The following is a 23,044-nucleotide window of genomic DNA, read 5'->3' as shown; positions in this document are numbered from 1 at the left end:
TTCCCAGCTTCAGCGGCGGCGATGTTGTATGCCACAGATGATGCGAATAGAAACGAGGTTCGCAACAAAATCGTGGAAGTGAGGTAGCCACTGGCTGATTGTCAAGAGTGACACAAATCAGCACACAGTTTCTTCTTGGCTCAGCAGCCACTCGTGACTATTCGCCGTGAATTCCCGCTGAATCGGAACCCGGAATCGAAGTTTGCCGACAATTCACCCGAATCTCGATCAGGTTACACTTGACTTTGCTCATTTGCCCGATCAACGCCGATCTCATTTGCAGTGGCTCTACAGCACACAGCTGCGCTAGTCACAATCGTGCATGTCGCTGAACACCATATGAGCAGCGACCAAGTGGACCAGCGCGGGCTGAAACTGAACGCGCTCTCAGCTGCTCTGTGAGGGAGGTTCCTGCATCGATGACGAGGCGAAGTTGCAAGCAGAACAAGAGAGCAGAGCATCTTTTGGCACAACACGCCAACCCGTGTGACATGTCAAAAAACGCCAACCTCTGCCAAGCTGCCCAACTCTGCGCAAATCCACCAAGTTAAAGTTAGATGGAAGCTTGCACAACGCTCCTCGCAAACCCACCACTGTGTGTTTGGCACGCCAGCTATTCAACATCCAATAGAACACTTCCTGCCCTAGTAAACATTCACACTAGCATTTGACGATGGCCGCTGGTTTGGTGGCTTGCATGGAAGGTCGCGTCGGTATATGTTCCTGATCTCGTTGCGTTTTGTGTGTAGATGCGAGGCTGAACACGTTCGTTGCCTTTCCGAGCCTTTCGATTGAGATGGGCGACCTGAGAGATGTTGAATGCTCGTCGATACCATGTTGTGCTTTCCATCTTACCTCCATCATCTTTTTCGCATCCTCTCGTTCTGTTTCTTTCCAAAGAGCTGCGCTCTTACGGGTTATTTTCAAGCCCTTGCTCTCCTTAAACGCGAACCTCGACTTCCAAGATCGTCTGGACGAGCTAAGAACGTCGTCGAGACCTTCGTGTTGTTTTTTCTCATTTCCTCTTTTCCTTCTGCTGCTTTGCACACCTCGTCTCGATACAGAGACGATCTTCTTTTGTTCACAATACCCATCCTATTTACCAACTTGGACGATGCGATGGCAGGTCAAACGCAACAGCCAATGCGCACAGCCCGAGACCGCTCCTCATTTTGCACACAGCAAGAGCAAGAGTACCATGTCGAGGAGACGCTGGCGTCTTCCTCGCGTGTCACTCTTTGTTTACCACAAACAAGATCAACAACAACAACAAATAAGAACTACGCTTGTGACGTCGCGCATCGACAGTGGTGCGTTTCTTCTACAACAAGGCCAAAGAGCAGCACGAGAAAGGGTGCAACAAGGTCCGGTACGACGCGTGAAAGAGGCATGTGGATGCTGCGCTCGCTCTTGGTCCTTGTTCTCCTCGTTCCGTACGTCTCGGGCTTGCCGTCAGGCGTATCGGCCGCTCGACGATCAACGAGCGTGGAATCAAGAGCAGCTCTCGAGGTTTCTGAACCCAGCCACAGTCACGGACAAAAAGGAGCTCAGTACGAATCATGGAGCGACGTACGCGCTTCGACTCAACCAAGATATTTGGATCGAAGTGGTTCCTCATCACCGACAATCGCATACGGAAAGCAACGACAACGGTTTGGATCGCAAACCGTCGTTGGCAAGTCTCGTGTGCGAAGAGACGATGTGTTCCCCGCTGTTGCAGCAGCCGATTCCTCCACCACGATCGCCCAAGATGGCGGTCAACGTACTTTAACCATCGTTTTTGAACACGCGAATGGTACTGAGGCGGACATCACCGTTGCTGCACCGCCCACAAAGCGGTGGGGTCAGACAGCGACGTACGTGCGCGGCCACAATGTGGTTCTGGTCGTGGGCGGTCAGACGAGCATCTCGGGCGATATCACAAACGACGTCTATGCGCTCGATGTTTCGGATCTCTCTGCTGCCAGTATGGTCTCCAACTCGAGCGCTCAGTCGTGGCAGAGATTGTCGTCGAATGGCTTGCCCGCTCATGCGTATGCCGCAGCTAGCGTCGTGACCGACCCTGTCGATGGGTCTGACAAGCTCTGGATCGTTGGCGGAGTCACCGAGAATTGCGCGCACGACGCGCCCGCCTACGTGTGGTCGGCTCCTGCTGGCAACATCACCGCTGGCAAATGGGCTCCGGTCTATGCCGACAACGGCGTTGCGCCTAGCCGCAGACGTGGTGCCAAGGCGGTCACTCTCACTTCTTCGAATGCCACTCCTTCCGTTCTGGTCTCGGGCGGAACGTATGATGCATCCACGTGCGCCTCTACCAATGGCACCTATGCCGGCCTAGATGTGTGGGGTCAATCTACGTTCTTGCACACCTCGCTCGCGTCGCACAACCTTTCCAAGTCGATCGAGACTGCCCACGTGGGCGTCGATGTGACCGGTACCACGTACGCCACCATCCAATCGCTCGCAATCGACGCTCGAATGCGCGATTTCTCCTTGACAGACTACGCCACTGTGGTGCTACCGGCCAACGGCACGTGTGGCGAAAAAGTTGTCTTCCTCGGTGGCAAAGATGGATCCGGCAATATGGCACGTCTAGACAAGTTCTGGGTGCTTGACGTTGGCTCTGGAAACTGGGAGCATTGGAACGCTACGGGTCTCATCCCATCGGGTCGTATGGGCCACACTGCAGTTGTCAGTCCGGACGGTAAGATCATCGTTCACGGCGGGTATCTGCAAGATCCGTGGCAAATCAAGACCAACAACGATCCGATTGACGAGGTGTTCATCTTGGACCCTCGACAGACGCCGGCGAGGTGGGATGCGGCTACGTGGACTTCTGAGAGCTCCAAGCCTCCCTCGGTGGCTTATCACTCGGCGGTGATGACGGACGAGGTGATGGTGGTCAGCTTCGGACGGGCTAACGATGGTCCTGCGTTTGCTAGTCAGAGCTTTTCCTCCAACGGTGTAGGTGCTGCTGATGCGCAGCTTCACTATATGGATGTGGGTACGATGCAGACTGGTGGTGGAATGACGTGGTCCGCTTCCCCTGCAGGTGTGGCTCAGGCTAGGCAGGCAATTGCTTCTGCCGCCGCTGATATCGCTGCTCCGCCTGTTTCACCTGTCTCGGCTGCCTCGTCTGCGGCTGTGACGAGTTCTACTCCCACCACAGCTGCTGTGGCATCGTCCTCGGTAGAGCCTAGCCAGGTCGCTGCCCCGACTTTGTCCAAGGTTTTATCCGAGGCCAAGCCTACCTCACAGGCGCCACAAGACAACCAACCTTCCACCGGATCGAAGCATACGGGCGCGATTGCGGGGTCGCTCCTTGGAGCAGCTGCGATTGCGGCTGCCATCGGTGGAATCTACGCCTACCGCAAGCGAAAAGAAGCGGCGGCGTACAATTTGGGCCGTCAAGAGGCGCGCGAAGATTCTACTCTGGATCGCTTCCACCGCGGAGGAGAGGACGAGGAGAAAAACACGCCTTACGTCTCGAACCTTTATCTCGGTGAGATGCGCGACGTTGCAGCTGGAGCTGGAGTTGGAGCTGCGGCTGCGGCTGCAGGCGGCTGGGGTGGAAGGCTGAAACGAGCGGCGAGTCGGTTGAGCAAGACAGTGCCGGCTGATGATGATGCGAGCCAAGACAGGTACACGTCGAGGGCGGGAGTGACGACGTTGCGAAACACGGCTGCTCGTGCAGCGAAGAAGCCCAAGGTTGATGACGAGCAAGCGCTTCCGGACGAGTTTATCACTTCGCTCGTGGCAGCCGATGAGGAAATTGAATTTGACGCTTCGTTCAGTCGTTCGGCTATGGACCTGTCTACGGGTGAACAAGGGAAAGACATGATGCTGCACTCGAACGTGTCGCGTGCTTCGGTCAACTCCTTCGGAGCCAGCAGCGCTGCTGGTGCTTCACACCTCTCGTACCCCTATCTCGCCGGTATGCACCGAGGTGCGTCACCAAAATCGTTGCCTTCTCCTATCGACAATGCATCACACCGAGTCAGAGTGATCCTTGGTACTCCACGGAGCATTTCGCACATTCACCTCTCGCCCGGAGACACAGTATCCCCTTACCACCTCCCTCAAAACCCGCACACAACCCCCGAAAGCCTCTGCCTCGACTTCGAGACTGATATCGCGCTCGACGGCAATTCTACCTTTATTCCCGCCTCCCCTCTTTCCCCCAACGTCGCCAGAACCCCGCTGTTTCCCTGGTCAACCCCCACAATCAGCTCTCCTGCTCCCGTCAAACTCAACCCGACCAACCTCTCCTTGCTCCGTTCCAAACCCACCGCCTTGCACGTCACTAATGACTACTAAGCTTGGTCGCTTGTACGAGAATCCTCCGTCACCCGTTGTTGTATGATGATACTTGTTGTGTTTGCAGTCTTGTACGTTGATCGAAATGTCCATGGTAGTTGGAATGGCTAGTAGAAGATCATTGGGATTTGCGTGTCTGGTTTCCCGCTCGACCTAGTGAGCGAAGCGCGTGCTGTAGCTGATGTCGTTCGACGAGAATCACGGTGCACAGTACGGTAGCTAAGCAGCTAGCGGTGAGGGTGAGTGTGGGGAGGAGGAGGCGCAATGCTGACCAACGGCCGGCGTGGGCGGTGAGTGAGAGCTGTGAGGTGTTTGGCATGAGCGTCGGCGTGGCGACGCGCAGCATTGCAGCGACAAGAGCGAACATGACTAGCGTCGATGAGCTAGGTAGGGCTGCACGAGGTGAGACGTCAAAAGTGTGCTTCTTGTTGGTTGCAGCACGTCCAACGTACGCGATCACAAAGCTCCAACACCACGCGGCTCTGATAGCTAGACTGAACGCATTCGCCCACACCAACGCAGTCTTGCCCAACACGAACTCCATCACATTGCTCCGATCCACCAGCACATTCATCATCGCCAGCGCCATGATAAATCCAGCACTGGCAACAAGAAGCACTCGACTGTACCGATTTACCTGTGCTTCGCTAGCTACGGACTGCACGAATCCTTCGACAATCCCGTTGATACCCATGATGGGTAAATACCACGTGTAGGCAGCCAGGATCGTAGGCGCGCTTGTCTCCAACGCCCAGCGTGGGCCGGCAACAATGTACAGGAACGGCGTGCTCAACGGCGCACCAAACGCCGTCATGCAGCATGCCAGCAAGATATGCATTCGAAATAATCCACATAGCATCGATCCAACCCTCTCGACTGCGTCTTCGGATAAATCTGGTCGTGAAGAGGTGCGTTGATTCGTTGTACAATCAAGCGCTGGCAGTTGGGCGCTAAACACGATGCGCGTCGTTTCTTCGATAGGCTGGAACAGAATGCGCGCTACAAGCGAGCCGTAGTTCGAAGCCAGTGCGTAGCCGCCTTGGTCTTCAAGCGTGGCGTACCTGGCCACGGCAAACTTGTCTGCTTCCGTCAGACAGTGTTTGAGCAAGCCTTGTTGAGCCATTGTTGCACATAGAGAGAGCGTGCGTCGATCAAACCAGATCGTCCTCGTTGTTCCTTTGAGCTTCTCAGCACCTCGGAGCGAATCGGGTCGAGCAATGTAGAGATCCAGGGTGTCGCTCACCCCATATTCCTGGAAAAACAACACCATGAGTACAGCCAGAATCACAAAGCTGTAGCTCGCCTGTCCTATACCGAATGCAAACAACGCCGTCGCCCTTTCGTCCACCAGATATGTTTGCAAAGACGCAATGTTCAAGCGAGGTACGATGACAATGGTGGCAATGGTGCTGGTAGTTTTGACAAACACGCCTATGCCTTCGGCCTTGACTCTCCACGTGGGATGGCCGAGCCTTACAGCTCGGATGATGAGCGGTTCGCAAACGAGCTCGCTAAGAGCACCCAATGCGTAGAGCGCGATACTAACACGAAACGTGGGTACGAATCGCATGGCCTCGGGCGAGATGTAACGGATGTAGACGGTGCATGCAGCCATTGTGAGAGTGAAACCGATGGGGATGGGGAGTAGCGAGAGGTTGTGGACCGAATTTGTGGATCCCTTTCTTGCGCCAGAAATCTTGACTTGACCCATGGTGGAGGAAGACGTGGCGAGGCACTCATTACGGATCAGAATCGTACGAAACGCATCGCGTGAAAGAAAGAGGATGGTGGAGATCAACAGCTCCAACTGGATGTTAGCGAGACCAAAGACGCTCGGAGAGACGAGGCGGACAAGAAGCTGATTGAGAACGAAGGTCAAAATGCGCGAGCAGATTTGAAGGAGGATCAATGTCGATGCGGAGGAAGCTGCGCCCGCCGCAGCGGTCTTACGTGGGTCTGCCATTACTGACCACCAGCCGCAGCAGCAACGACGACTCTGCTCTGTCAAGTGTCGACACAAAGACCGTTTAGAGGAGATCGATCAATCCAGCAGGTTGGTCATTGCGCGCGGTGGTGAGCAACAAGTTGTCGACGACCAGAAGCGATCAATTCAATTCCCATCAAACGTTGGCAGATGTCCGTGCGCTTTGACCATCGCAAAGAGACGGTCGTGAGTGACGAGGTGGAGGTTCGAGGCCAAGCAAAAAACGAGAACCAACCGAAAATGGCCGTACGTCGGGTTTCGGAAGTCTCCTGATTCTTCTTGGACAGCTGTCAGAAGCTCGAAATTTGACTGGAGTCATCTTGCTCACGTCTAGGTCTTTTACTGGGCACACCGCTCAAGGGACGTCTATCTGATCAAGGCCACTTGGATCATGTCGGCCAGACGGTCATGTCACGGCTTCGTGTTGAGCGTGCGCTCATTGTGCTCAGCCGCACGACGGCGTTTATACTCCACCAACACAGCGTCTGCACCCAGCTCGTCGGCACGTTTATCAGCAAGACTGCGCTTCGCGCCGTCTCCGACAGGCTATCTGCACCTCGGTGGCTTACGAACGGCGCTGTTCAACCACCTGTATGCGCGCGCTCTTGGCGGAAAGTGGATCCTGCGTATCGAAGATACTGACCAAACGCGGCTGGTACCGGGGTCGATCTCGGCTCTGCAAGAAACCCTCTGCTGGGCGAAACTCGATTACGACGAAGGACCGTCTTGTGGAGGCGCATATGGTCCATACATCCAAAGTGAGCGATTGGATCTCTATCGGTCGTATGCGGAAAAACTGATTGATCAAGGAAAAGCCTATCGGGATTTTCGAGCTGAAGTTGTCGCAGACGATGCGTCGAAACGGGGTGTCAACAACGTACCGCTACGAGACAGCTATATCGCACCAGACGAAACCGAGGCGAGGCACTTGATATCTCTGGGTAAACCCTACGTTGTACGTTTACGCGCTCCGACAAAAGCGCTCGATCATCAAGACCTCGTCTACGGCCATATTCACTTCCCCTCGGATCCGCTGCGTCACGGGACCGAAGATGCGATCTTGCTCAAATCCAACGGCTGGCCCACTTACCACCTGGCTTCCGTGGTAGATGACCACGAAATGGCTATCACGCATGTGCTTCGAGGGGAAGAATGGCTACCGTCACTACCGAAGCATCTTTGGCTCTACAAGGCGTTAGATTTCACGCCGCCCAAATTCGCGCATTTGCCCCTGCTCGTGAATGCGGACGGGACAAAGTTGAGCAAGCGAACTGGCGACGTGCGCGTCGAAAGCTACCGAGATAAAGGCGTTGAACCCGAGGCGCTTTGTAACATGCTCGGCTTGACGGGGTACAACAATCTCGCCTATCACCAACGCCACTCTGAGCACGATGAATCCGCATACGACGTGCTGACTATGCAGGACATGATAAATGGCTTCGACATCTGTCACGTCAACCGAAGCAGGGCCACTGTCGATCTGGCCAAGCTGTACTATCTGAATGCAAGACATGTGGCTCTCAAGTTGCAGGACGCACGCAAGGGGGGAGGCAGGGATGAGTTGGTGGCCAGGCTCAAACCGAGGTTGATCGCCGCTTTCCCCGAAGTGGACCAGAGTCACTGGGAGCAAGTGGGGTATGTGGAGAGGGTTATTGAACTAGCGCGAGGTGGTACTGGGACGATATACGATATCCCTGCTGCTGCCAATACACTTTTTCGAGCGCCTGTCTGGCTTCCGCAACCTCCTAAGGAAACGGTCGAGTTGTGGAGGCGAAACCGTCTTATCCACAAGCACTTCCTCACCGCTGTCCAAACCGCTCACCACCAACTTGCCCAACTTGCCACTTCAGACTGGACCAGAGACAACCTCCACTCGCTCATAGCCACTCTACCCAAACTCGTCACCACCAGTGCTCGAGACAAAATCAAGAAAGCTGCCATCTTGGCACCTCTCCGATTTGCAATCAGCGCAAACGAACGAGGCGCTCCCCTAGCAGATCTCCTCCTCTTCTTGGGCAAACAGCCCTCCCTCTATCGCCTCAAATCTGCCTCGGACGCATACGAGGCTGGTGCCTTGCCACGAGATCTAGACCAAGACTCTGTCTGAAATACAAACACAGCGTTCTCACTTGCATGTTGATGGTCAAACTCAAAAATCTGCGACAGTCACGAGTCAGATGAGTGTGAAGGAAAGAGAATAGAGAGTTTGGCCCCCAAGAGTTAACGTCGAAACTTCGGATATCCAAGAGGTATACTATTAAGCGAATGGCTTGGGTATGGAAAGAGTGCGTGGATTGTGTTGGAATACGACGCCACCTTCAAGCATGTGATGCAAAAGCGTCGAATCGCGCTGGAGGGTTCGTAATGGCTGGCAAAGACTCCGTGCTTCGTCCTTCGTGGTGATCTGTCCCAATTTCGGACGTAGCATCCCAAGCCGCTTCGCCGCGCCCAGGTCCATCGAAGAGCATACGAGACGACGTGTGCGCGCCCATATCCGAGACAAAGAACGTCGATGGTGGCGACGAGACTTGCACTTTGGCATTGTTCGATGGCAGAGTTTCTACCGCCTCCGTGGAGGCCAGACAGGGGAACAGGCGCCGGTCGGCTCGAGCAGCTAGCATTGCTTTGCTCACGTGTGGGTTGGTGGATGTCAGACTGGACATGGGCGGTGCCGACGTTGAGGTCGGAATCGATGGTGCGCATGATGGGTACGACTCTTTTGGGAAGTCTTGTCGTAGACTCGCGTATTCCGTCATCATTGAGGCTACCAAGCCCGTGAGAGCCTCGTCGTCGCTTGCAAAGGAGGTCTGGCGAGCAGTCCAATCAGCCCTGTCTTGCTTGTTGGGTGAATCAGGACTTGTTAGATTCGGTTTGACACCTGCCAGTTTTCCTGCAGTCGGTGAGGAAAGTGATGAGATTGCGGATGCTTGCATCGTCACCGAACGTTGTTGAGGCAGAGGGCGCGGCCCATTTGGTCTTGGGGAGCCTGGTACATCGGGGAATTTGGCTGAGCCATTGGAGGACGCTGTCTGATCGCTGGGCATGATACGAAGCCCGAGCTCTTGCGCATGGCTTTGACTCTTACTCTGCGGTGTGACGACGTCTGGTGACGCCTCCGTGATTAAGGCGGATCGCCGCGTGGGTGTCGCATCGTGATTGTTGTCTGGAGCATCCGTGATTGAGTTGTAACAGGGACGAGCATCACGCAGAATTTTTGGATTTGGGTCCTTCCATTCCTGGTCAGTATACTTGCGACGCCAGAATTCCTTGCGATCACTGGGCAGAGGAAGCAAACCAGCTGGCTTTGAATGCTCCCACAAGGCATTGGCACGAACATTGCCCCAGTCGCGAGCAGCCTGCAGCTGCTCTTCTGTCCAGTCGTCCAGATCGACCGACTTGACCTTGGAGATGTGAACACCCAACGAGCGATGCACTCCAGAGCAGCGAATGCAGATGAAGATGCAGCATGGCTGGTTGGCGAGCATCCACGATGCCCAACGTGGGTCGCTTTCTTGGCAGTCGGCACAGTGTCGATTCTCGGGTCGTCGCGAGATAGCCGCAATCTCTGCAGAACGCGACATTTTGGTGCTGGTCGCCGTGCTTGTGACACTTGCGTTCGCAGCACTCGTAGCTTTTGATGGAGACGAAGATGATGTGGCTCTGGCAGAAGCGTTGGCTTTAAATTTGCCCATCTCGTCTACGCCGCTAACAGCCGAATTGAAGGAAAAGCCAGAATGGCTTGTGCCCGTGTCGTCGCGTGATCCGTAGCTCTTGTGAACCACAGCTTCGATCTGCCGATCGAATTCGGCATCTTGCTCGCCACTGGTCGATTTGGAAGAGATGGAAGCGTCGTCGCTGAGTTGCGTGCCGTCTCGTCGATGCAATGCAGCCACATCGCTGGCTGTCAGACCGAGTTTACCTGCTCCCAAGTAACCCGAGATGGGCGTCTTGTTCGAAATGCCACGCTGGTGCTGTGATCGTCGACGAGACGATTGGACGGACGACTCGGCGTGACTTTCCGAGAGACCTGCGAGATGTGCTCCTAGCTTGGCTCGGTCCTTACGATCGCTGTCCTGAGCCTTTGCAGAAGCAGCAAGATCATTCATACTCTGAGTTGAAGATCTTGTGGTACGATCGAGAAGCTTCCGCACAGCGAAATCATTGCCTTCGCCAACACCTGGCACTTCTTCATCTTCGTCGAAATCAGCTGGACGTTGTTGGACTGAGTCGGAACTGCGGAACGGCGAAGCTCGAACCGCGCGATCAAGCTTGCGAACACTGGATGTGCCGTTGAGGAGACTCTCAATCGCTTTGGAAATAGCACGCATCCAATCACGCATCGCTTCTTCGTCAGGGGCTTGAAAGAGGCGCCTGCTGTCGCGCGTCACAATCTCAAATGCAAAGCGACGATCGACACCGCGTGCCTCACGGACCGTCGCAAAGCGCAGGTCGATGAGCGGATTGGTAGGCTCGAGCGCTTTGGCGTTCTTCCAGTCGGCAAATTCGGAGATCTGACCAGAGCCAGAAAGCACGACCCAGCATTCGCGCCAATGATTGGAACGATTGATGCCACGCGGCGCATCCGCTCCGACTGGACCGGTGACAGATTTGGTCGACACCCAAAGGACGCCTTCTTTCTTGCGATCGCTACCTGTGGTGAGACTTGGAGCGATTGGGCCAGAACATTGGCCCGGCGCGGGGCTGAGGCCATACTCTTGTACAGTATTGGCGGATGCTGGCTCAAAGATCCCAAGCCCCTGTTCAGCTGTCGAAGTTCTGGATAATTCGTGAGCGCCTGCCATGGAGGAAGCTCCTTCGCTCGCATCTTGGGAGGCATGGAGGGAAAGCTGATCCGAAGCAGCGTCATCTCTCAGCCTGCTGGATTCGTGCAATTCCGAACCCCTGCGAGGGGCCGCTGGTAGATTGTTGTACACCCAGCTAGATGGCGCGTGTGACTTGAAGGGGGATGTGTTGCCGACATCAGGCTGTCGAACATGATTGAATTTCTCTTTCATCGAGTGGCGTCTGCGAGGATGTTGGTAAGGCAGCTGTGCACCGTCTACTGGTGCAACTAGCTCGACTTGCTTGACGGCAGACTCGGTATTGGGAGACGCGTTCTTGCTCAACGTGAGTGGCGAGCTCTGAATACCCGCAGCAAAGACTCCGAGGAATGACTTGAACTTGCGTGTTTTCGAGGAGACTGCGCCGTTGAAGTTGGAGGGTGCTGGGGAAGTTTGGTCGATTTCGAAGCGATGTGCACCAAGAATGTCGATATCGGCGTCGCCGATCTTGCCGAGCGCATGTTCGAGCATTCGAGCCCTATCTGCCACTTGACGCGAGCGGGACTCGACCTCTTGTAGCTGCAAAGCTTGGTGATCAAGCGCATCTAGCAAGCTCGCATCTAGGGCTGACAGGGAGGATGTTTGTGTGTGGCTGGGCCAATGAGGCTTGTTAGGAAAATCGACGAGCCACTGGGTGAGTTGAAGTATGGATCGTGCTAGGTGAGCTTCAGCTCGGCCGCCATGGAGCCTTTGAAGCATAGCAAAGAGGTCCAGACGAGCTTGTTCGAAACGAAGCTCGCGCAGTTTTTGCTTCTGGTCAGCGCGATCTTGCCGGTGGGCGTCATTTCCGATGGCAGGTGTATTGGATGGATCGGCGTTGGAGGAGCGATTGGCGAGCCACTTTTGGGTCTGGGAATAGTAGGTCTTGGACTCGTTTTCAAACAGCTTGAAGCCGTCCTGAGCTAGACGGCAAAGTTCAACGATCTGAGCAAGAGGGCGTTCAAGGCAGGATTCGATGACGCTTGCCTGTTCTCGCTGGTGCTGCATAGTTGCGATGCGTGCTTGGCGTAGTAGTTGGTCTTGCAAACGACCGATTGTCTCGGGCGCCATGCCAACAAGGGCTTGTAGGGCTGTGTCAACGGCCTGTTCGGCTTCGATGAGCCTGAATATGCGAAGGCGCGCTTCTTGCGAAGCTCTGAGCACGGCCTTGGAGGCTTTCTTGATGGATGCGGTCCTGCGTTCGAGATTGACGAGAGCGGCGCGGAAGATGGGCGAGTCGTTGACGAGATCCTCAAGTGCAAGCTCGGTACGGTCGATGAGCAGACGAGTCGAGCCATGTTGAGTGGAGCTTGGTGCGATAAAGCTGGTGGGGTGCGAATCCTGGTGAAAAGAGGAAAGCGCTGGAGCTGTGTCTGTGCGCAAAGACGGCTCCTGATCGAGGTTGAGTGCAGCAATAATAGCAAGCGAATCGGATGAGGACAAGCGCTGATGGGGGATAGTGTCGGCCTGGGTCGAGGAGAGCATGTTGCTGAGTAGGGGAACGGACGGCGGCAGTTGAATAAACAGAGAGATTGCAGCAAGAAGGGTGGCAGACTTGCCATCGGGACTTATCTCGACAAATGCGCAGCAGCATCGAGAGGCATTGCTGGAGCTGGATCTTGCAAGCGACTTCCATGTCCACTCAAAGTCAAATTCGCTGGCGCCGCGAGTCACTGTGGAAGAGAGAGGATAGCTGGATGGAGTGAGCTGCACGCGGGATATACCTTCGAGGGCTGCGAGTTCGGAGGAGGCAATTGACGACGAGGGAGATTCGATGGCTTCGATCAGCTTTTCTGGAGAGGCAGCAGAGAGGAAGAGGACTTGACCGAGAGCGAGAGCGAGAGGAGTGGAGGGTGGAGGTGCGTCATTGCGTTCGGTGTGAGGAAACAAGTAGGAAGTGGGGGAGGCGGTTTTTGCACAGAGTCGGAGGCGGTAACGAAACTTGACCGAATGGTGCTCAGAGGTATGGTACTGGGAAGCATTTTGAGGCGTGAGGAAGGAGGTGGAGCGAGACCATGATTGACGAGCAAGCTCGGCGGGTGGCTCCACTTTGAGGAGCAACTGAGACGGATCTAGAGCGGAGGTAGAATAGGGGCTGCTGCCATTGTGAGAAGCAGTGGTGAATTCGAGTGGAGACGGGATTATGGTGGAGGGATCGGAGGATGTGGTGATCGAGGCATGGATGCTGAGCGGAATCGAGTGAGAGAGGAAGCGCAAGTCTGATTGCGGTAGCAGTGTAAAGCTGCGCGTGGCGTGCGAGCGAACGACTTGGGCGTCTTGCGAAGTGAGATGTTGTTGCGATGTGGGATCGAGGGGAAGTTTGGGTGGAGCGAAGCTTGGTGGTTGGTGGTTCGAGTCTTGCTGCAGAATCAAGGGATGTGATGATGTAGGTCTAGCGCGGTCGTCGTGGGAAGATGCACGTTTGGAACCAAGACCGTCGGCTACGCGTGCGAGGGTTTCAGCGCCATTGGCCCTTTCGATTGCGCTCTGTCGACGATTTGCGAGACGACCAAAGTCATTGAGGGCGTCTCTGGCTTTTTGAGTAAAGTCGTGACTCAAGGGACGAGAACGAGAGGATTTGTGGGAGGCGTTGGTGTGGAAGGATGAAGGAGGCGGTTGATGTGAATGCAACTTGGAAGTGGAAGCATGTCGGTAGACGGCAGAGGGCGGTGGGGGAGGGGGAGAGGGAGGGGGAAGAGAAGGGCTAAGCTGCTGCTGCGCCAAGACGGCGGCTCGGGTAGTGGTGATGGAGGTAGTTGCATCGATCTTGATCGACAGCAGCGAAAGCCGTTGCGGGTGGGTAAGGTAGAGCGCTTGACCAGGAAACTGTGAGGTGATCAATGTAGGTCGATCCGAGGTCGTTGGGTTTGTGGTTTGGCTTGGTGAAGCCGTATTGAGCGCGACGGGAGGCAAGCCAAACGAGGCGTTGCTTTTCGTGTTCATGGTGACGTTGCGGCGTGAGCAGCCGCCTGAACCATCCTCGGTCTACGCGCGGTAAGCCAATCGGGATGGATTCGACGTGATGGTAAAGTGCAAGTGGGATAAGGGAGGACAAACGAGAAATCACGAATCGTGAATCACGAATCGTGAATCACGAATCGTGAATGTTGCGAGCAAAGTTGTGAGTGACGCACAACACGCAAGAGTCACGACTCGTGACACACAGACTGGCAGGTGCGCGTGCCGTTACAAATTTAGCGCTTCGTGCTGAGCTCTCTCTCACGCTCTACGGTCACGAGTGGCCCTTGACACTCACGAATCGTGACTGTGACCCGACGACGACTCGTCAACTCCACAATCGAATCACATTCGTGCTTGAATCGTGAATCACGAATCGTGAATTCGTGGTTGTGATTCTGTGAATCGTGAATGCCCCCGAAAATTCGTCGTACTCACGACTGTACATACACACACGCTCCTCTACGCCACAGCCAGTCGTGAATCCTTGATCCTGGATCCTGGATCCTGGATCCTGGACCACGAATCATGAAATCAACACATCAACACAAACACGCACAATCACCATTAATGGAATCGCTTCCGCTGTGTTGTGTGTACAATGCCGAGTTCAGCTGAAGGCAGCTTGCAGTTGGTGTTGTTCTTGATGATCTCTTGGACGAGCAAAGTGGTGACAGCTACTGACTGCATGGATAGACAGATGGCCGAGTCACGAGTCGTTTGTTTCTGATTGTTCGGTGCGTTGTAGTTGTGCTTGGCGACTCAGACTTGCACGCTTCGTATAGACGAGCCTCATTGGAAGCCGAGCCATGGAACGTGGCGGATTCGTGATTCGTGATTCTGCCGAGTCGAGACCCTTGCCGAGGCGAGGCGAGGCGAGGCGAAGCATACCTGAAAATAAGCCCTTCTGAGCCCTGTTTCGTGCTTCGTGCTTCGTGCTTCGTGGTTCACACGACTCACGACTCCACGATAACTTACATCTGACAGGGATTGCTCGGTTAGCAACAGCGCATCTTGTTCTATGCTCGTCGCTCGTTCTGTCAATGCAGAAAGACGCGCACACGTTCGAACCTGTTTCATGGTTGCATGTTGTTCAGCTTAGTGCCGAGTCGGACCACGAATCGCACATCGAATCTGAATTCGAATCGTGAACCCCTTATAACTAGAAAAATAAAAACAATGTATTATATCCAGAAGATACTGTACAGTACAAGCTTGTATCAACTTGGAGCAGATCCATCGTGAATTCAAACTGCAATCAATCCATTCATGATCCAATAGTCTTGTTTTGGTGAATCTCTGCCGACACGATCTAACTTACCTAGCCAAACTTTATTAGAATAGTATAGCAAATTAGTCGGAGCCAAGCAATCACGAATGCTATGAATTTTGAGTTCGACTATTGAATCGATTCTATCAGCAGGTCGCAGCTCACAGGTCACAGGTCATGCGTTCCGTGCTCATTCACCGATTCGTGAAATGCTCTTCTACCATCGGCTTGGAACTCGAACAGACACTTGAAGCAGTTCTTCGACGCATGGACCACCTATCTTGGCGCCAAATGAAATCGAAATCCTGCTCAACCCCACATTCGTGATTCATATTCCTCCGTTGCGTCCTTCCCGCCGTTATACAGTAAGTTAGTTGCATTCTTAACATGCATCCAAGTTAGGGACACCATTCGTTATTCACTAAGTTATTCGTGATTGGGCCATCGCCAGGCTGGGAACCAAATTCATCTGATTTAGTGGCAACGTGGGTTGTGACTGGCTGGCTGGCTTCTCTCTCTCTCTCTCTCTCTCTCTCTCTCTCTCTCTCTCTCTCTCTCTCTCTCACACACACACATGCCCAACCGTCCCTGTGGATTGACACGCTAAATCGTCTGACCTTGCATCTTGGTGCTATAGTCGTGAGTCCTGTAGCGAACACGCGCCGCTCGTCGCTGCTTTTGCGTCTGTGCTCGTCCTTATCCTCTGGCACCAGCCTTGACCACTGACAAGTGTTGCGTACAGCTGGCGTCCATTCTTGATTCCCAAAGAGCACACAAGCATACACACGTCTATATAAACTCGTGTCTGTCGACCTGCTGATCCTTGACGCTTCCCCACCTCTTCGCTCTCTTGACCCACATCCTTGTCAACCCAGAACCTCTTTTGTCTCTCTACTTCCCCCAAGATGCGTATCATCACTACGTTCGTCGGCGCCGCTGTGCTTGCGCTTGCTGGCACCGCTTCGGCGCAGCTTGATCCTTTGCTCGTTACCGGTCTCTCGGCCGGTTGTGCGTCGGGTCTGGTTGGACTTGTTACAAATTCCAGCGTGTCGTCTTGTCTTGCGCTGCCTAGCGCGGTTGGTGCACTCACCTCGGCCGGAAACACATCGGTGATTCCTGGACTGCAATCGTACCTCTCCAACTCGATCTGCGGCTCCGGAAAAACCGCCTGCTCCACCGCTCAACTCGGCGCGGCCAACAGCACACTCCTTCAGACGTGTGGTGCGGATCTTGCTAGTAACAACGGTGCCAACATTCCGGCTCTGGTCTACTACTTTATCAACGCGTACGATAAGCTTCGCAATGCTGGTTGTCTGCAGAACTCCGCAGGCGAGTCGTGCTTGACAAACGAACTGTACACTCTTCAAAATATCACGCAGACGCCCGTTACATTTACATCGATCCAGTCCATCTTGTCGAATCAAACGACTCAGCAGATGAGTCTGCAAGCTGTTGCAGCTAACAAAACCGCCTTCTGCACCGACTGCACACACGGCGTTTACTCGATCCTCTTCCCCACCAACTCTAACCAACGCCTCGCTGCCGCCGTCAACCAAACTTGTGGCGCTTCCTTCCTGGACGCCAAAATTCCGTCCTCTCTCAAATCCACTGCTCAGGGCAACTCCACTTCCGTCTCCGCATCTACCTCCCCCAACTCCGCCTCCCCCTTCAACCCTAGCTCGGCCCTTGCCGCTTCCACCCTCGCTGCTATCGCCGCACTCACCCTCCTGTAATCCGCTCCTAGATTCGTTTTGTGCACACGTCAAATCAATCAAATTTGCTCAATCTCACCACGTCTCTTCTTGCACACGATCTATGCTCGCATCGCTAGCTGAATCATCTGAATTGTCTGTTTCTCCAATCGAACACGGCTCACGGCTCCTCCTCGGTTCGAGTGAGAGCAACAAGCCCACCTCTTGCCACGCCGCCGGACCAGACGCGCTTGAGACTCCTCACTGGATGTTCAGCCGCATCGACGAGGTTGTAGAGCTGACCTGCCAGGTTGCTTGAGGCGCTGGTGTGCGTAGGGTGAGCTGCAGGGTGTGCGGCTGTGGTATCTGATGTGGTTCTGCTCTGCAGGCGCGGTCTGGTATCCAGGCGCAAGCCCGCGGGACTGCTCGGTGCGCTTTTCCTGCCCCACCTCGACGCTACGGCGGATCCGAGCGTGTTGTTGCCGACGCGCGTCTTGCAATTTGCCACATAGCGTCCCGATGAGCGAACTACGCGCTCGAGTGCTTGGCGCATCGGGTCCGCATACCGCCGTGTAACGACGTGCGAACGATGCACAGCAATCGCATGCGTCGTCACAGCAATTGCTCGGATCAAGCCCGGATCCACCAACTGGATCGACGCCAGTTCCGAAACCGGTCGACTCTCAAACACGTCCGCTTCCTCCTGCAAAGCAGGCACATCCGTCGGATCCAACGGGAACGGTTCCGGCGACGTCGTCGTCAATCCATGAATCAGGTGCAGCGGTGTTGAGTTAGGCCCACCCACAGCAGCCGGCGCTTCCGGCGTCACTAGCGCATATTTGGTCTGCATCCCACGAGGCACAGCCGCTCCCAACCCCGCAGCATACGCCAACGCCGGTGCCCAGCTCGATTCGAAATCTGCCAAATCCAAGTTCGGTCCCAGCAGCGCATCCGACAGCTGGCTCTTCTCGATCGGTGGTCCGCTAATTCCATATCCCATCACGTACCGAATCATTCGGCGCCCGCCATCGTCGCCTCCTTGGCTGTCGTGCGCCTGTGAGAACATCTTGGAGTACACTGAATTCGCCTGTACCTCGATCGCCTGTGGCGCCTCGGAAGCATCATTCTTGACAAACGTCGACACCACTGGCTTCTTGTATTGCTCTAGTCGTGGATTGTATCCTTGCGCGCCGCGTTGCGCACTACCGTATCCACCCAGCCCGTGGTCGTCCATCGAGTCGCGAGCCAGTCGCAACTTTGCTGCTAGCTTGGCCGCATCTGCCGCCGTTAGGCTCTGCGTACTTGCTGTCCTCCGGCGATCGTTGGCTGTCTCTTGAGCCGATCGCCCCTCCTGCTGCTGCTGCTGCTGCTGCTGCAACCCATATCCCACCGTACCAGTGGCCTTTTGCGAGACAGAGGAGAGCGACAAAGACGTTGCTGCACTCGAATTGAGCGCACTGCTCGAGCCGGCTTTGTGGAGCGTGTTGGAACGGTTGACGAGAGATGCGTGCGGCAACTGATCCAGTCCGACCGGTGCACTGGTGCTCGACGTCATCGCACTCACACTTTGCGCGCCTCGACTTGGGCCTACCATGGGGGCTAGAAGATCGCCACGATCCTCGTGTCGCGCACCTAGACGGCCGGCAAGCGCGTTGTGTGTGTCCAACATGGGCGGTGCCGCAGCTTGCGCCTCTCGAGAAAACAGCGGAAACCGATTTGATAGCACCGACGATTTGGATCGTACCGACGATGGCGAAGACACGGCTGGCATCGACGAGCGCAGCGTACGGTTTGAAGCGTTGGACAAGACGCGTTGATGGCGCGCGTGGTTGGCGGGATCTAGTTCAAGTGGAGCAGCTGTTCGATATCCAGTCTTTGCAGACGACGGAGAAACCTCAAGCTTGACCAAAGACGATCTTGGATCGAGCGAGTCGGTTTCGGCCATCACTCGTGAAGGTGCTGCTTGCCGCGATGCCACTTCAGCTGCTACCGCATCGTCGTTTCGACCGCCTACCAGCGTCTTCGAAGTGTCTTGACGATCCAACTGAGCAGGAGGTGCGACGGGCTTGGACGATGTTGTCTCATGCGTTCTGTATCCATTCTCGGGTTCAAGCACCCTTGCGCTGGCTCTGGGCGTGTCGGGCAGTTGCGGAAACGGTTCCTTTTTGGGATCGGGCAAAGTGGTCTTAGGGTTTTTGGTCGCAGTCTGTGTAGGATTGGCTGGACGCTTCTTGATGCCCAACACCAATCCCTCATCTCCCGGGCTGCTGGAGGGAGAAGCGTCAGCGCTACGGTCGCTAGGCGTGTTTTCGGCACTAGCGCTGGTCCAGCCGTCCTCGGCCTCTGTGCGCTGGCTCTTGCCCTTTTTGCTAGTTGCTTTGCGCCGTCTGGCGGCGGTGCCATCGTCAGCGGTCATGCCGAGATGCGTATAAGACTTGGAACGTTTGCCGCTGAGGTGCGAGCTGCTGTCTCTCGAGCGCTGAAGACGATCGGTCGACTTACCACGACGTGTAGCAGTCTTGTCCTGAGCTGAAGCATCATCGTCATTCTCGGCGTACTCGGCAGCATGAGGCGAACGGTCGCGGATACCGTTGGATGGAGCGGCATTGGAAGACATCATGAGGCTCGGGTCGAAACGGCCTCGAGCACCGCCGAGCCTAGACGAGGAGCCGCGTCGCGCAAGCTGCGTCGACGAGCCAGAAGATGTGAGACCATGCGTCGAGCGGCGTCGCGACGTGGCGGCCATGTTGAGCTGACCTCGTTCGGATGACTGGTGTTCAGATGCACTGAACAGCGTTCATGCCAGAGCTAGCAGCAGAGAGCGTAGCACGCGAAAGAACAACGACGTCACCAAAACGCCTTTAGCTCTTTTGATTGGTGCTCTATCGAGGAACCCCGATGCTTTTCTGCGATTGAAGAGCGCTGTCGGACCTCCACTGCGTGTGATGCGCTGCGCACCTGCGAACTTGATCTGCCAGGGGATTGATCTGACGCGAATCCAAGATGAAATGGGTCTTGTTGCAGCAGTGTGCGCAGAAGAGATGAGACGAGATGCAAGTTGAGATGAGATCAAGTTAAATGACAAGAGGCAAGATAAGACCGACGTGGCGAGATGATGCGAGCAATCACGATGGTCGAGGAAAGCTCGGAGAAGCTCAAGACAAACGAAATCACGATTGGAATCGCAGACGCTAGTGCACGTTGGGTTAGGCTGACACACAGTCACGAGGATCAAACACGAAAGCAGAGTGAGTCTCTGCCGGGCGTTGACCAAAGAGGAAAGAGACACGAGAGATCAAAGCGTGAAGGGTCTTTCGACCAGCTGCGACAAGCTGCCAGTCACACAGTTCACGATTTACGATTCTTGATCTGTGATTTTACTCGTGAGTGAGTTTACACCTGGGAAATAATCATTCACGATTCATATTCGTGATTACCGATGCGAGGCTGCGCTGCACCATCACATGCAAATCATGAATCGTAAAATTTTACTAAAGTTAATATTATATTTCTAGTTCGGCACCAGCAAGCGCGTCTTTTTAGCCTCGCCTCGCGAGATAGTTTGTACAGTCACTCACGACTCACGACTCACGACTCAGACTGGGCGAATTTCCTCAGATTTCTAATCACCGCCAGCCAATAATCGTGAATCGTGAATCGTGAATCGGTGGATCGTTAATCCAAATCCGGCTCTCACTCACGACTCTCACGTCTATGACTGTCGTGAGACCAACTAACTAGTCAGAGTCGCAAGTGTCGTCGATGCTCTTGACTTGCACCAACAAATCGTGAATCTTATCTGCGTGTTGCTGCAGAGAGGTCCTCAAGACCGCGTCTTGTCTCAGCTTGGTCGTCGACGCGATACAAGCGCCATTCAGCTCGCCGCGTGTCCGATGAGCCTCAAGAGAGTCACGAGTTGCACAGCATGTTGATTGCGTCTCTGCAAAGCTGCAACTACCTACGCAGACAGATTACAGGCAGATCAGTCACAAGCGTGGGTCATCAACGTTTGGCAGCCGCGCATGCTTCTACCTGCCTCTTGATCATCACTGCCGTCCAACATCTCGCAAATGCTGATCCACGTGAAATGCGATGATTTGGTCGAGATGCGGTGCCATGAGGCAGAGCCTGCAAACATCATCCTGGATGCACTCGATCGCGCTTGCGTCCGGCCAGCCTTGCAGACCATCGTCAATGTCTTGATCATCATCTGCGTCCGCTTGATCCTGCTCATAGACTGATTCATCGCTCGTTTGCGTCAAGGGTGTCTCGACGTGTCGCTGAGAGACACTTGCCGAGTTGTCCCAATTCGTTGCTGTGGCATCCGACGCCGTAGTGGTTGCGCTGCTCTCGCAACGGTTCGGATGGGCACAGTGGGAGCAGCTTGCGGTGGACGTCCCTGCACGCAAACCTTGCACCTCGGCGGCCAGGCGAGAAACGTCCGCTACCGGCTGTCGCGCAACGGGCTGACAAAGCTGACTCTCTTGAAGCTGCAAAAGCTTCTCTACCAGACTCTGGCTCTGTGATGCATCGTCAGGGACAACGCTCGAGGTGTCTGTTGCGTGTTCGATCTCGATTTCGCCAGCATTTGCCTTTGCTGAGACTTTCCAAATCGCCGACTGGTTGTTTTTCGTCTCCTCTTTCTTCGGCGATGTCGTTCGACCCACGTCGTGGAATGTGCTATCCGGTTCGATCAGGGACAGGAAAGCTTCGACGTCGTCTTCTCTGTTGAACTCGAGCTGCAGCCGATGCGCCTGAGAAAGGTATGCAGAAGCTTTCCAAAAGTTCAATGACCGTTCATTAGCTTAACGCCAGCGGTTTCTGCTCATCATTTACCTTGGTCGAATCATACTCGTCCAGCATTCGGATGAGAACGTTCTTGTTCTGGCGGTAGACAATTACGGCTTTGAGCCTTTGTGGTGTATGGAAGTAAGTTTTGTTGATTAGGACGAGGTCGGCATTCAGCTACCGCGATTCAGAGCAGCAAAACCCCAATCCAGGCACGAGCGAAAGAGTTTTTGGGCGTCAGCGTCTTTCTTCCTGCTAGTATCACGACGAGACTTTCCGCCTTGGTCACTTCTTACCAAGACCAGAGGCGCTATCGTCTGGGACGAGCTTCTTGACCTTGCCACGATCCCCTTCAATTTCGTTGCAGCATCAACCCGTTTTTGTTCATCGTCGGCCTCGATAGGTCCACATTCGACAATGATCCTTAGCTGACGATCAAGCGAATCCTCATTGTTGGATAAAAGCCTGCTCTTCTGGCTCGGCAATTGTTGCATTGGCCAAGCTGTATCAATAGGTTTGGTGAAGGTCACCTTGCATCTCAGATGCTTGCCCGAAAAGAACTGCCAGTCGACGTCATTTTGGTTTTTGCCAGTGGCAGCATTGGAGCTGGTGACCTCGTAGCCACGCTTGAATCTGTCCAGCACCGCGGACCAGGTGAGTTGCTCAGTCGCTCGGAGCATGTTGATCCGGGTGCTGGTGGAGATTCAGACTTGAGTGGTATGTGAGGTAGTGATGCGCGAAGCTCAAGGTACGACCAAGCTGGAAAGGGGAGGAAAACGGGAGAATTCAGGTTATGTCAGTACATCACAGCCCTCTGTCACCCTCTACCTTGATTGAGGCTCGGGCTCAGACACGGTTGAACTCTAAAACAGCAGACTTTCGGTACATTCACCGAGATCCCATTCGTGAGCTCGAATGCAGTGGAGAAGGCAGAACTCGCTTCTGAGGTTCACACGCCCTTTCGAGCAATCCACTCGCTGAGAACACGCCATCCGCTTAGATCGCTTCGTATCGTCGGCTTTACCGAACGTTTCGTCCTCGTCTTTCCCAGCTTGATGGGCTGTAGCGGCAACCGTCATATTTCAGCCTTGCAGCCGGCATTACTCACTCGAACGCATGCCACAGCACTGTGAAACACGGTATAGCATGTAGCACTCGTGACTATCTATTCAGCAGAAACATGTGCATTCCCTCACAGCTTGTCTTGACGGCTGCC

The 23,044-nt window shown here is 54.7% G+C and overlaps 7 protein-coding genes across 7 annotated transcripts; 3 read left to right on the top strand and 4 right to left on the bottom strand.

Moving 5' to 3' along the window:
• Positions 1 to 1,395: 1,395 nt before the first annotated feature.
• UMAG_10155 (uncharacterized protein) lies at positions 1,396 to 4,317 on the top strand (the record flags this gene model as incomplete). The annotated part of the gene is made up of 1 exon (XM_011390534.1): positions 1,396 to 4,317. One exon carries the CDS (start codon positions 1,396 to 1,398, stop codon positions 4,315 to 4,317), a length of 2,922 nt encoding a protein of 973 aa, XP_011388836.1.
• Positions 4,318 to 4,435: 118 nt separating this feature from the next.
• UMAG_02433 (glycolipid translocation protein) lies at positions 4,436 to 6,280 on the bottom strand (the record flags this gene model as incomplete). Its single annotated transcript, XM_011390420.1, has 1 exon — positions 4,436 to 6,280. One exon carries the CDS (start codon positions 6,278 to 6,280, stop codon positions 4,436 to 4,438), a length of 1,845 nt encoding a protein of 614 aa, XP_011388722.1.
• A 412-nt stretch (positions 6,281 to 6,692) lies between these two features.
• Positions 6,693 to 8,408, top strand: UMAG_10154 (glutamate--tRNA ligase MSE1; the record flags this gene model as incomplete). The annotated part of the gene is made up of 1 exon (XM_011390533.1): positions 6,693 to 8,408. One exon carries the CDS (start codon positions 6,693 to 6,695, stop codon positions 8,406 to 8,408), a length of 1,716 nt encoding a protein of 571 aa, XP_011388835.1.
• A 211-nt stretch (positions 8,409 to 8,619) lies between these two features.
• UMAG_02431 (uncharacterized protein) lies at positions 8,620 to 14,064 on the bottom strand (the record flags this gene model as incomplete). The annotated part of the gene is made up of 1 exon (XM_011390419.1): positions 8,620 to 14,064. One exon carries the CDS (start codon positions 14,062 to 14,064, stop codon positions 8,620 to 8,622), a length of 5,445 nt encoding a protein of 1,814 aa, XP_011388721.1.
• A 2,190-nt stretch (positions 14,065 to 16,254) lies between these two features.
• On the top strand, positions 16,255 to 17,082 carry UMAG_02430 (uncharacterized protein; the record flags this gene model as incomplete). The annotated part of the gene is made up of 1 exon (XM_011390418.1): positions 16,255 to 17,082. One exon carries the CDS (start codon positions 16,255 to 16,257, stop codon positions 17,080 to 17,082), a length of 828 nt encoding a protein of 275 aa, XP_011388720.1.
• Positions 17,083 to 17,221: 139 nt separating this feature from the next.
• On the bottom strand, positions 17,222 to 19,786 carry UMAG_02429 (uncharacterized protein; the record flags this gene model as incomplete). The annotated part of the gene is made up of 1 exon (XM_011390417.1): positions 17,222 to 19,786. One exon carries the CDS (start codon positions 19,784 to 19,786, stop codon positions 17,222 to 17,224), a length of 2,565 nt encoding a protein of 854 aa, XP_011388719.1.
• A 1,300-nt stretch (positions 19,787 to 21,086) lies between these two features.
• On the bottom strand, positions 21,087 to 22,508 carry UMAG_02428 (uncharacterized protein; the record flags this gene model as incomplete). Its single annotated transcript, XM_011390416.1, has 3 exons — positions 21,087 to 21,794; positions 21,877 to 22,005; positions 22,125 to 22,508. The coding sequence occupies 3 exons, from the start codon at positions 22,506 to 22,508 to the stop codon at positions 21,087 to 21,089; spliced, it is 1,221 nt and encodes a 406-aa protein (XP_011388718.1).
• Between the last annotated feature and the right edge of the window lie 536 nt (positions 22,509 to 23,044).

Source organism: Mycosarcoma maydis, chromosome 5 (genome assembly GCF_000328475.2).
Source record: "Mycosarcoma maydis chromosome 5, whole genome shotgun sequence".
NCBI lineage: Eukaryota > Fungi > Basidiomycota > Ustilaginomycetes > Ustilaginales > Mycosarcoma > Mycosarcoma maydis.
Note: the sequence above shows the minus strand (reverse complement) of the source record. Positions and strands in the feature narration are given on the sequence as shown.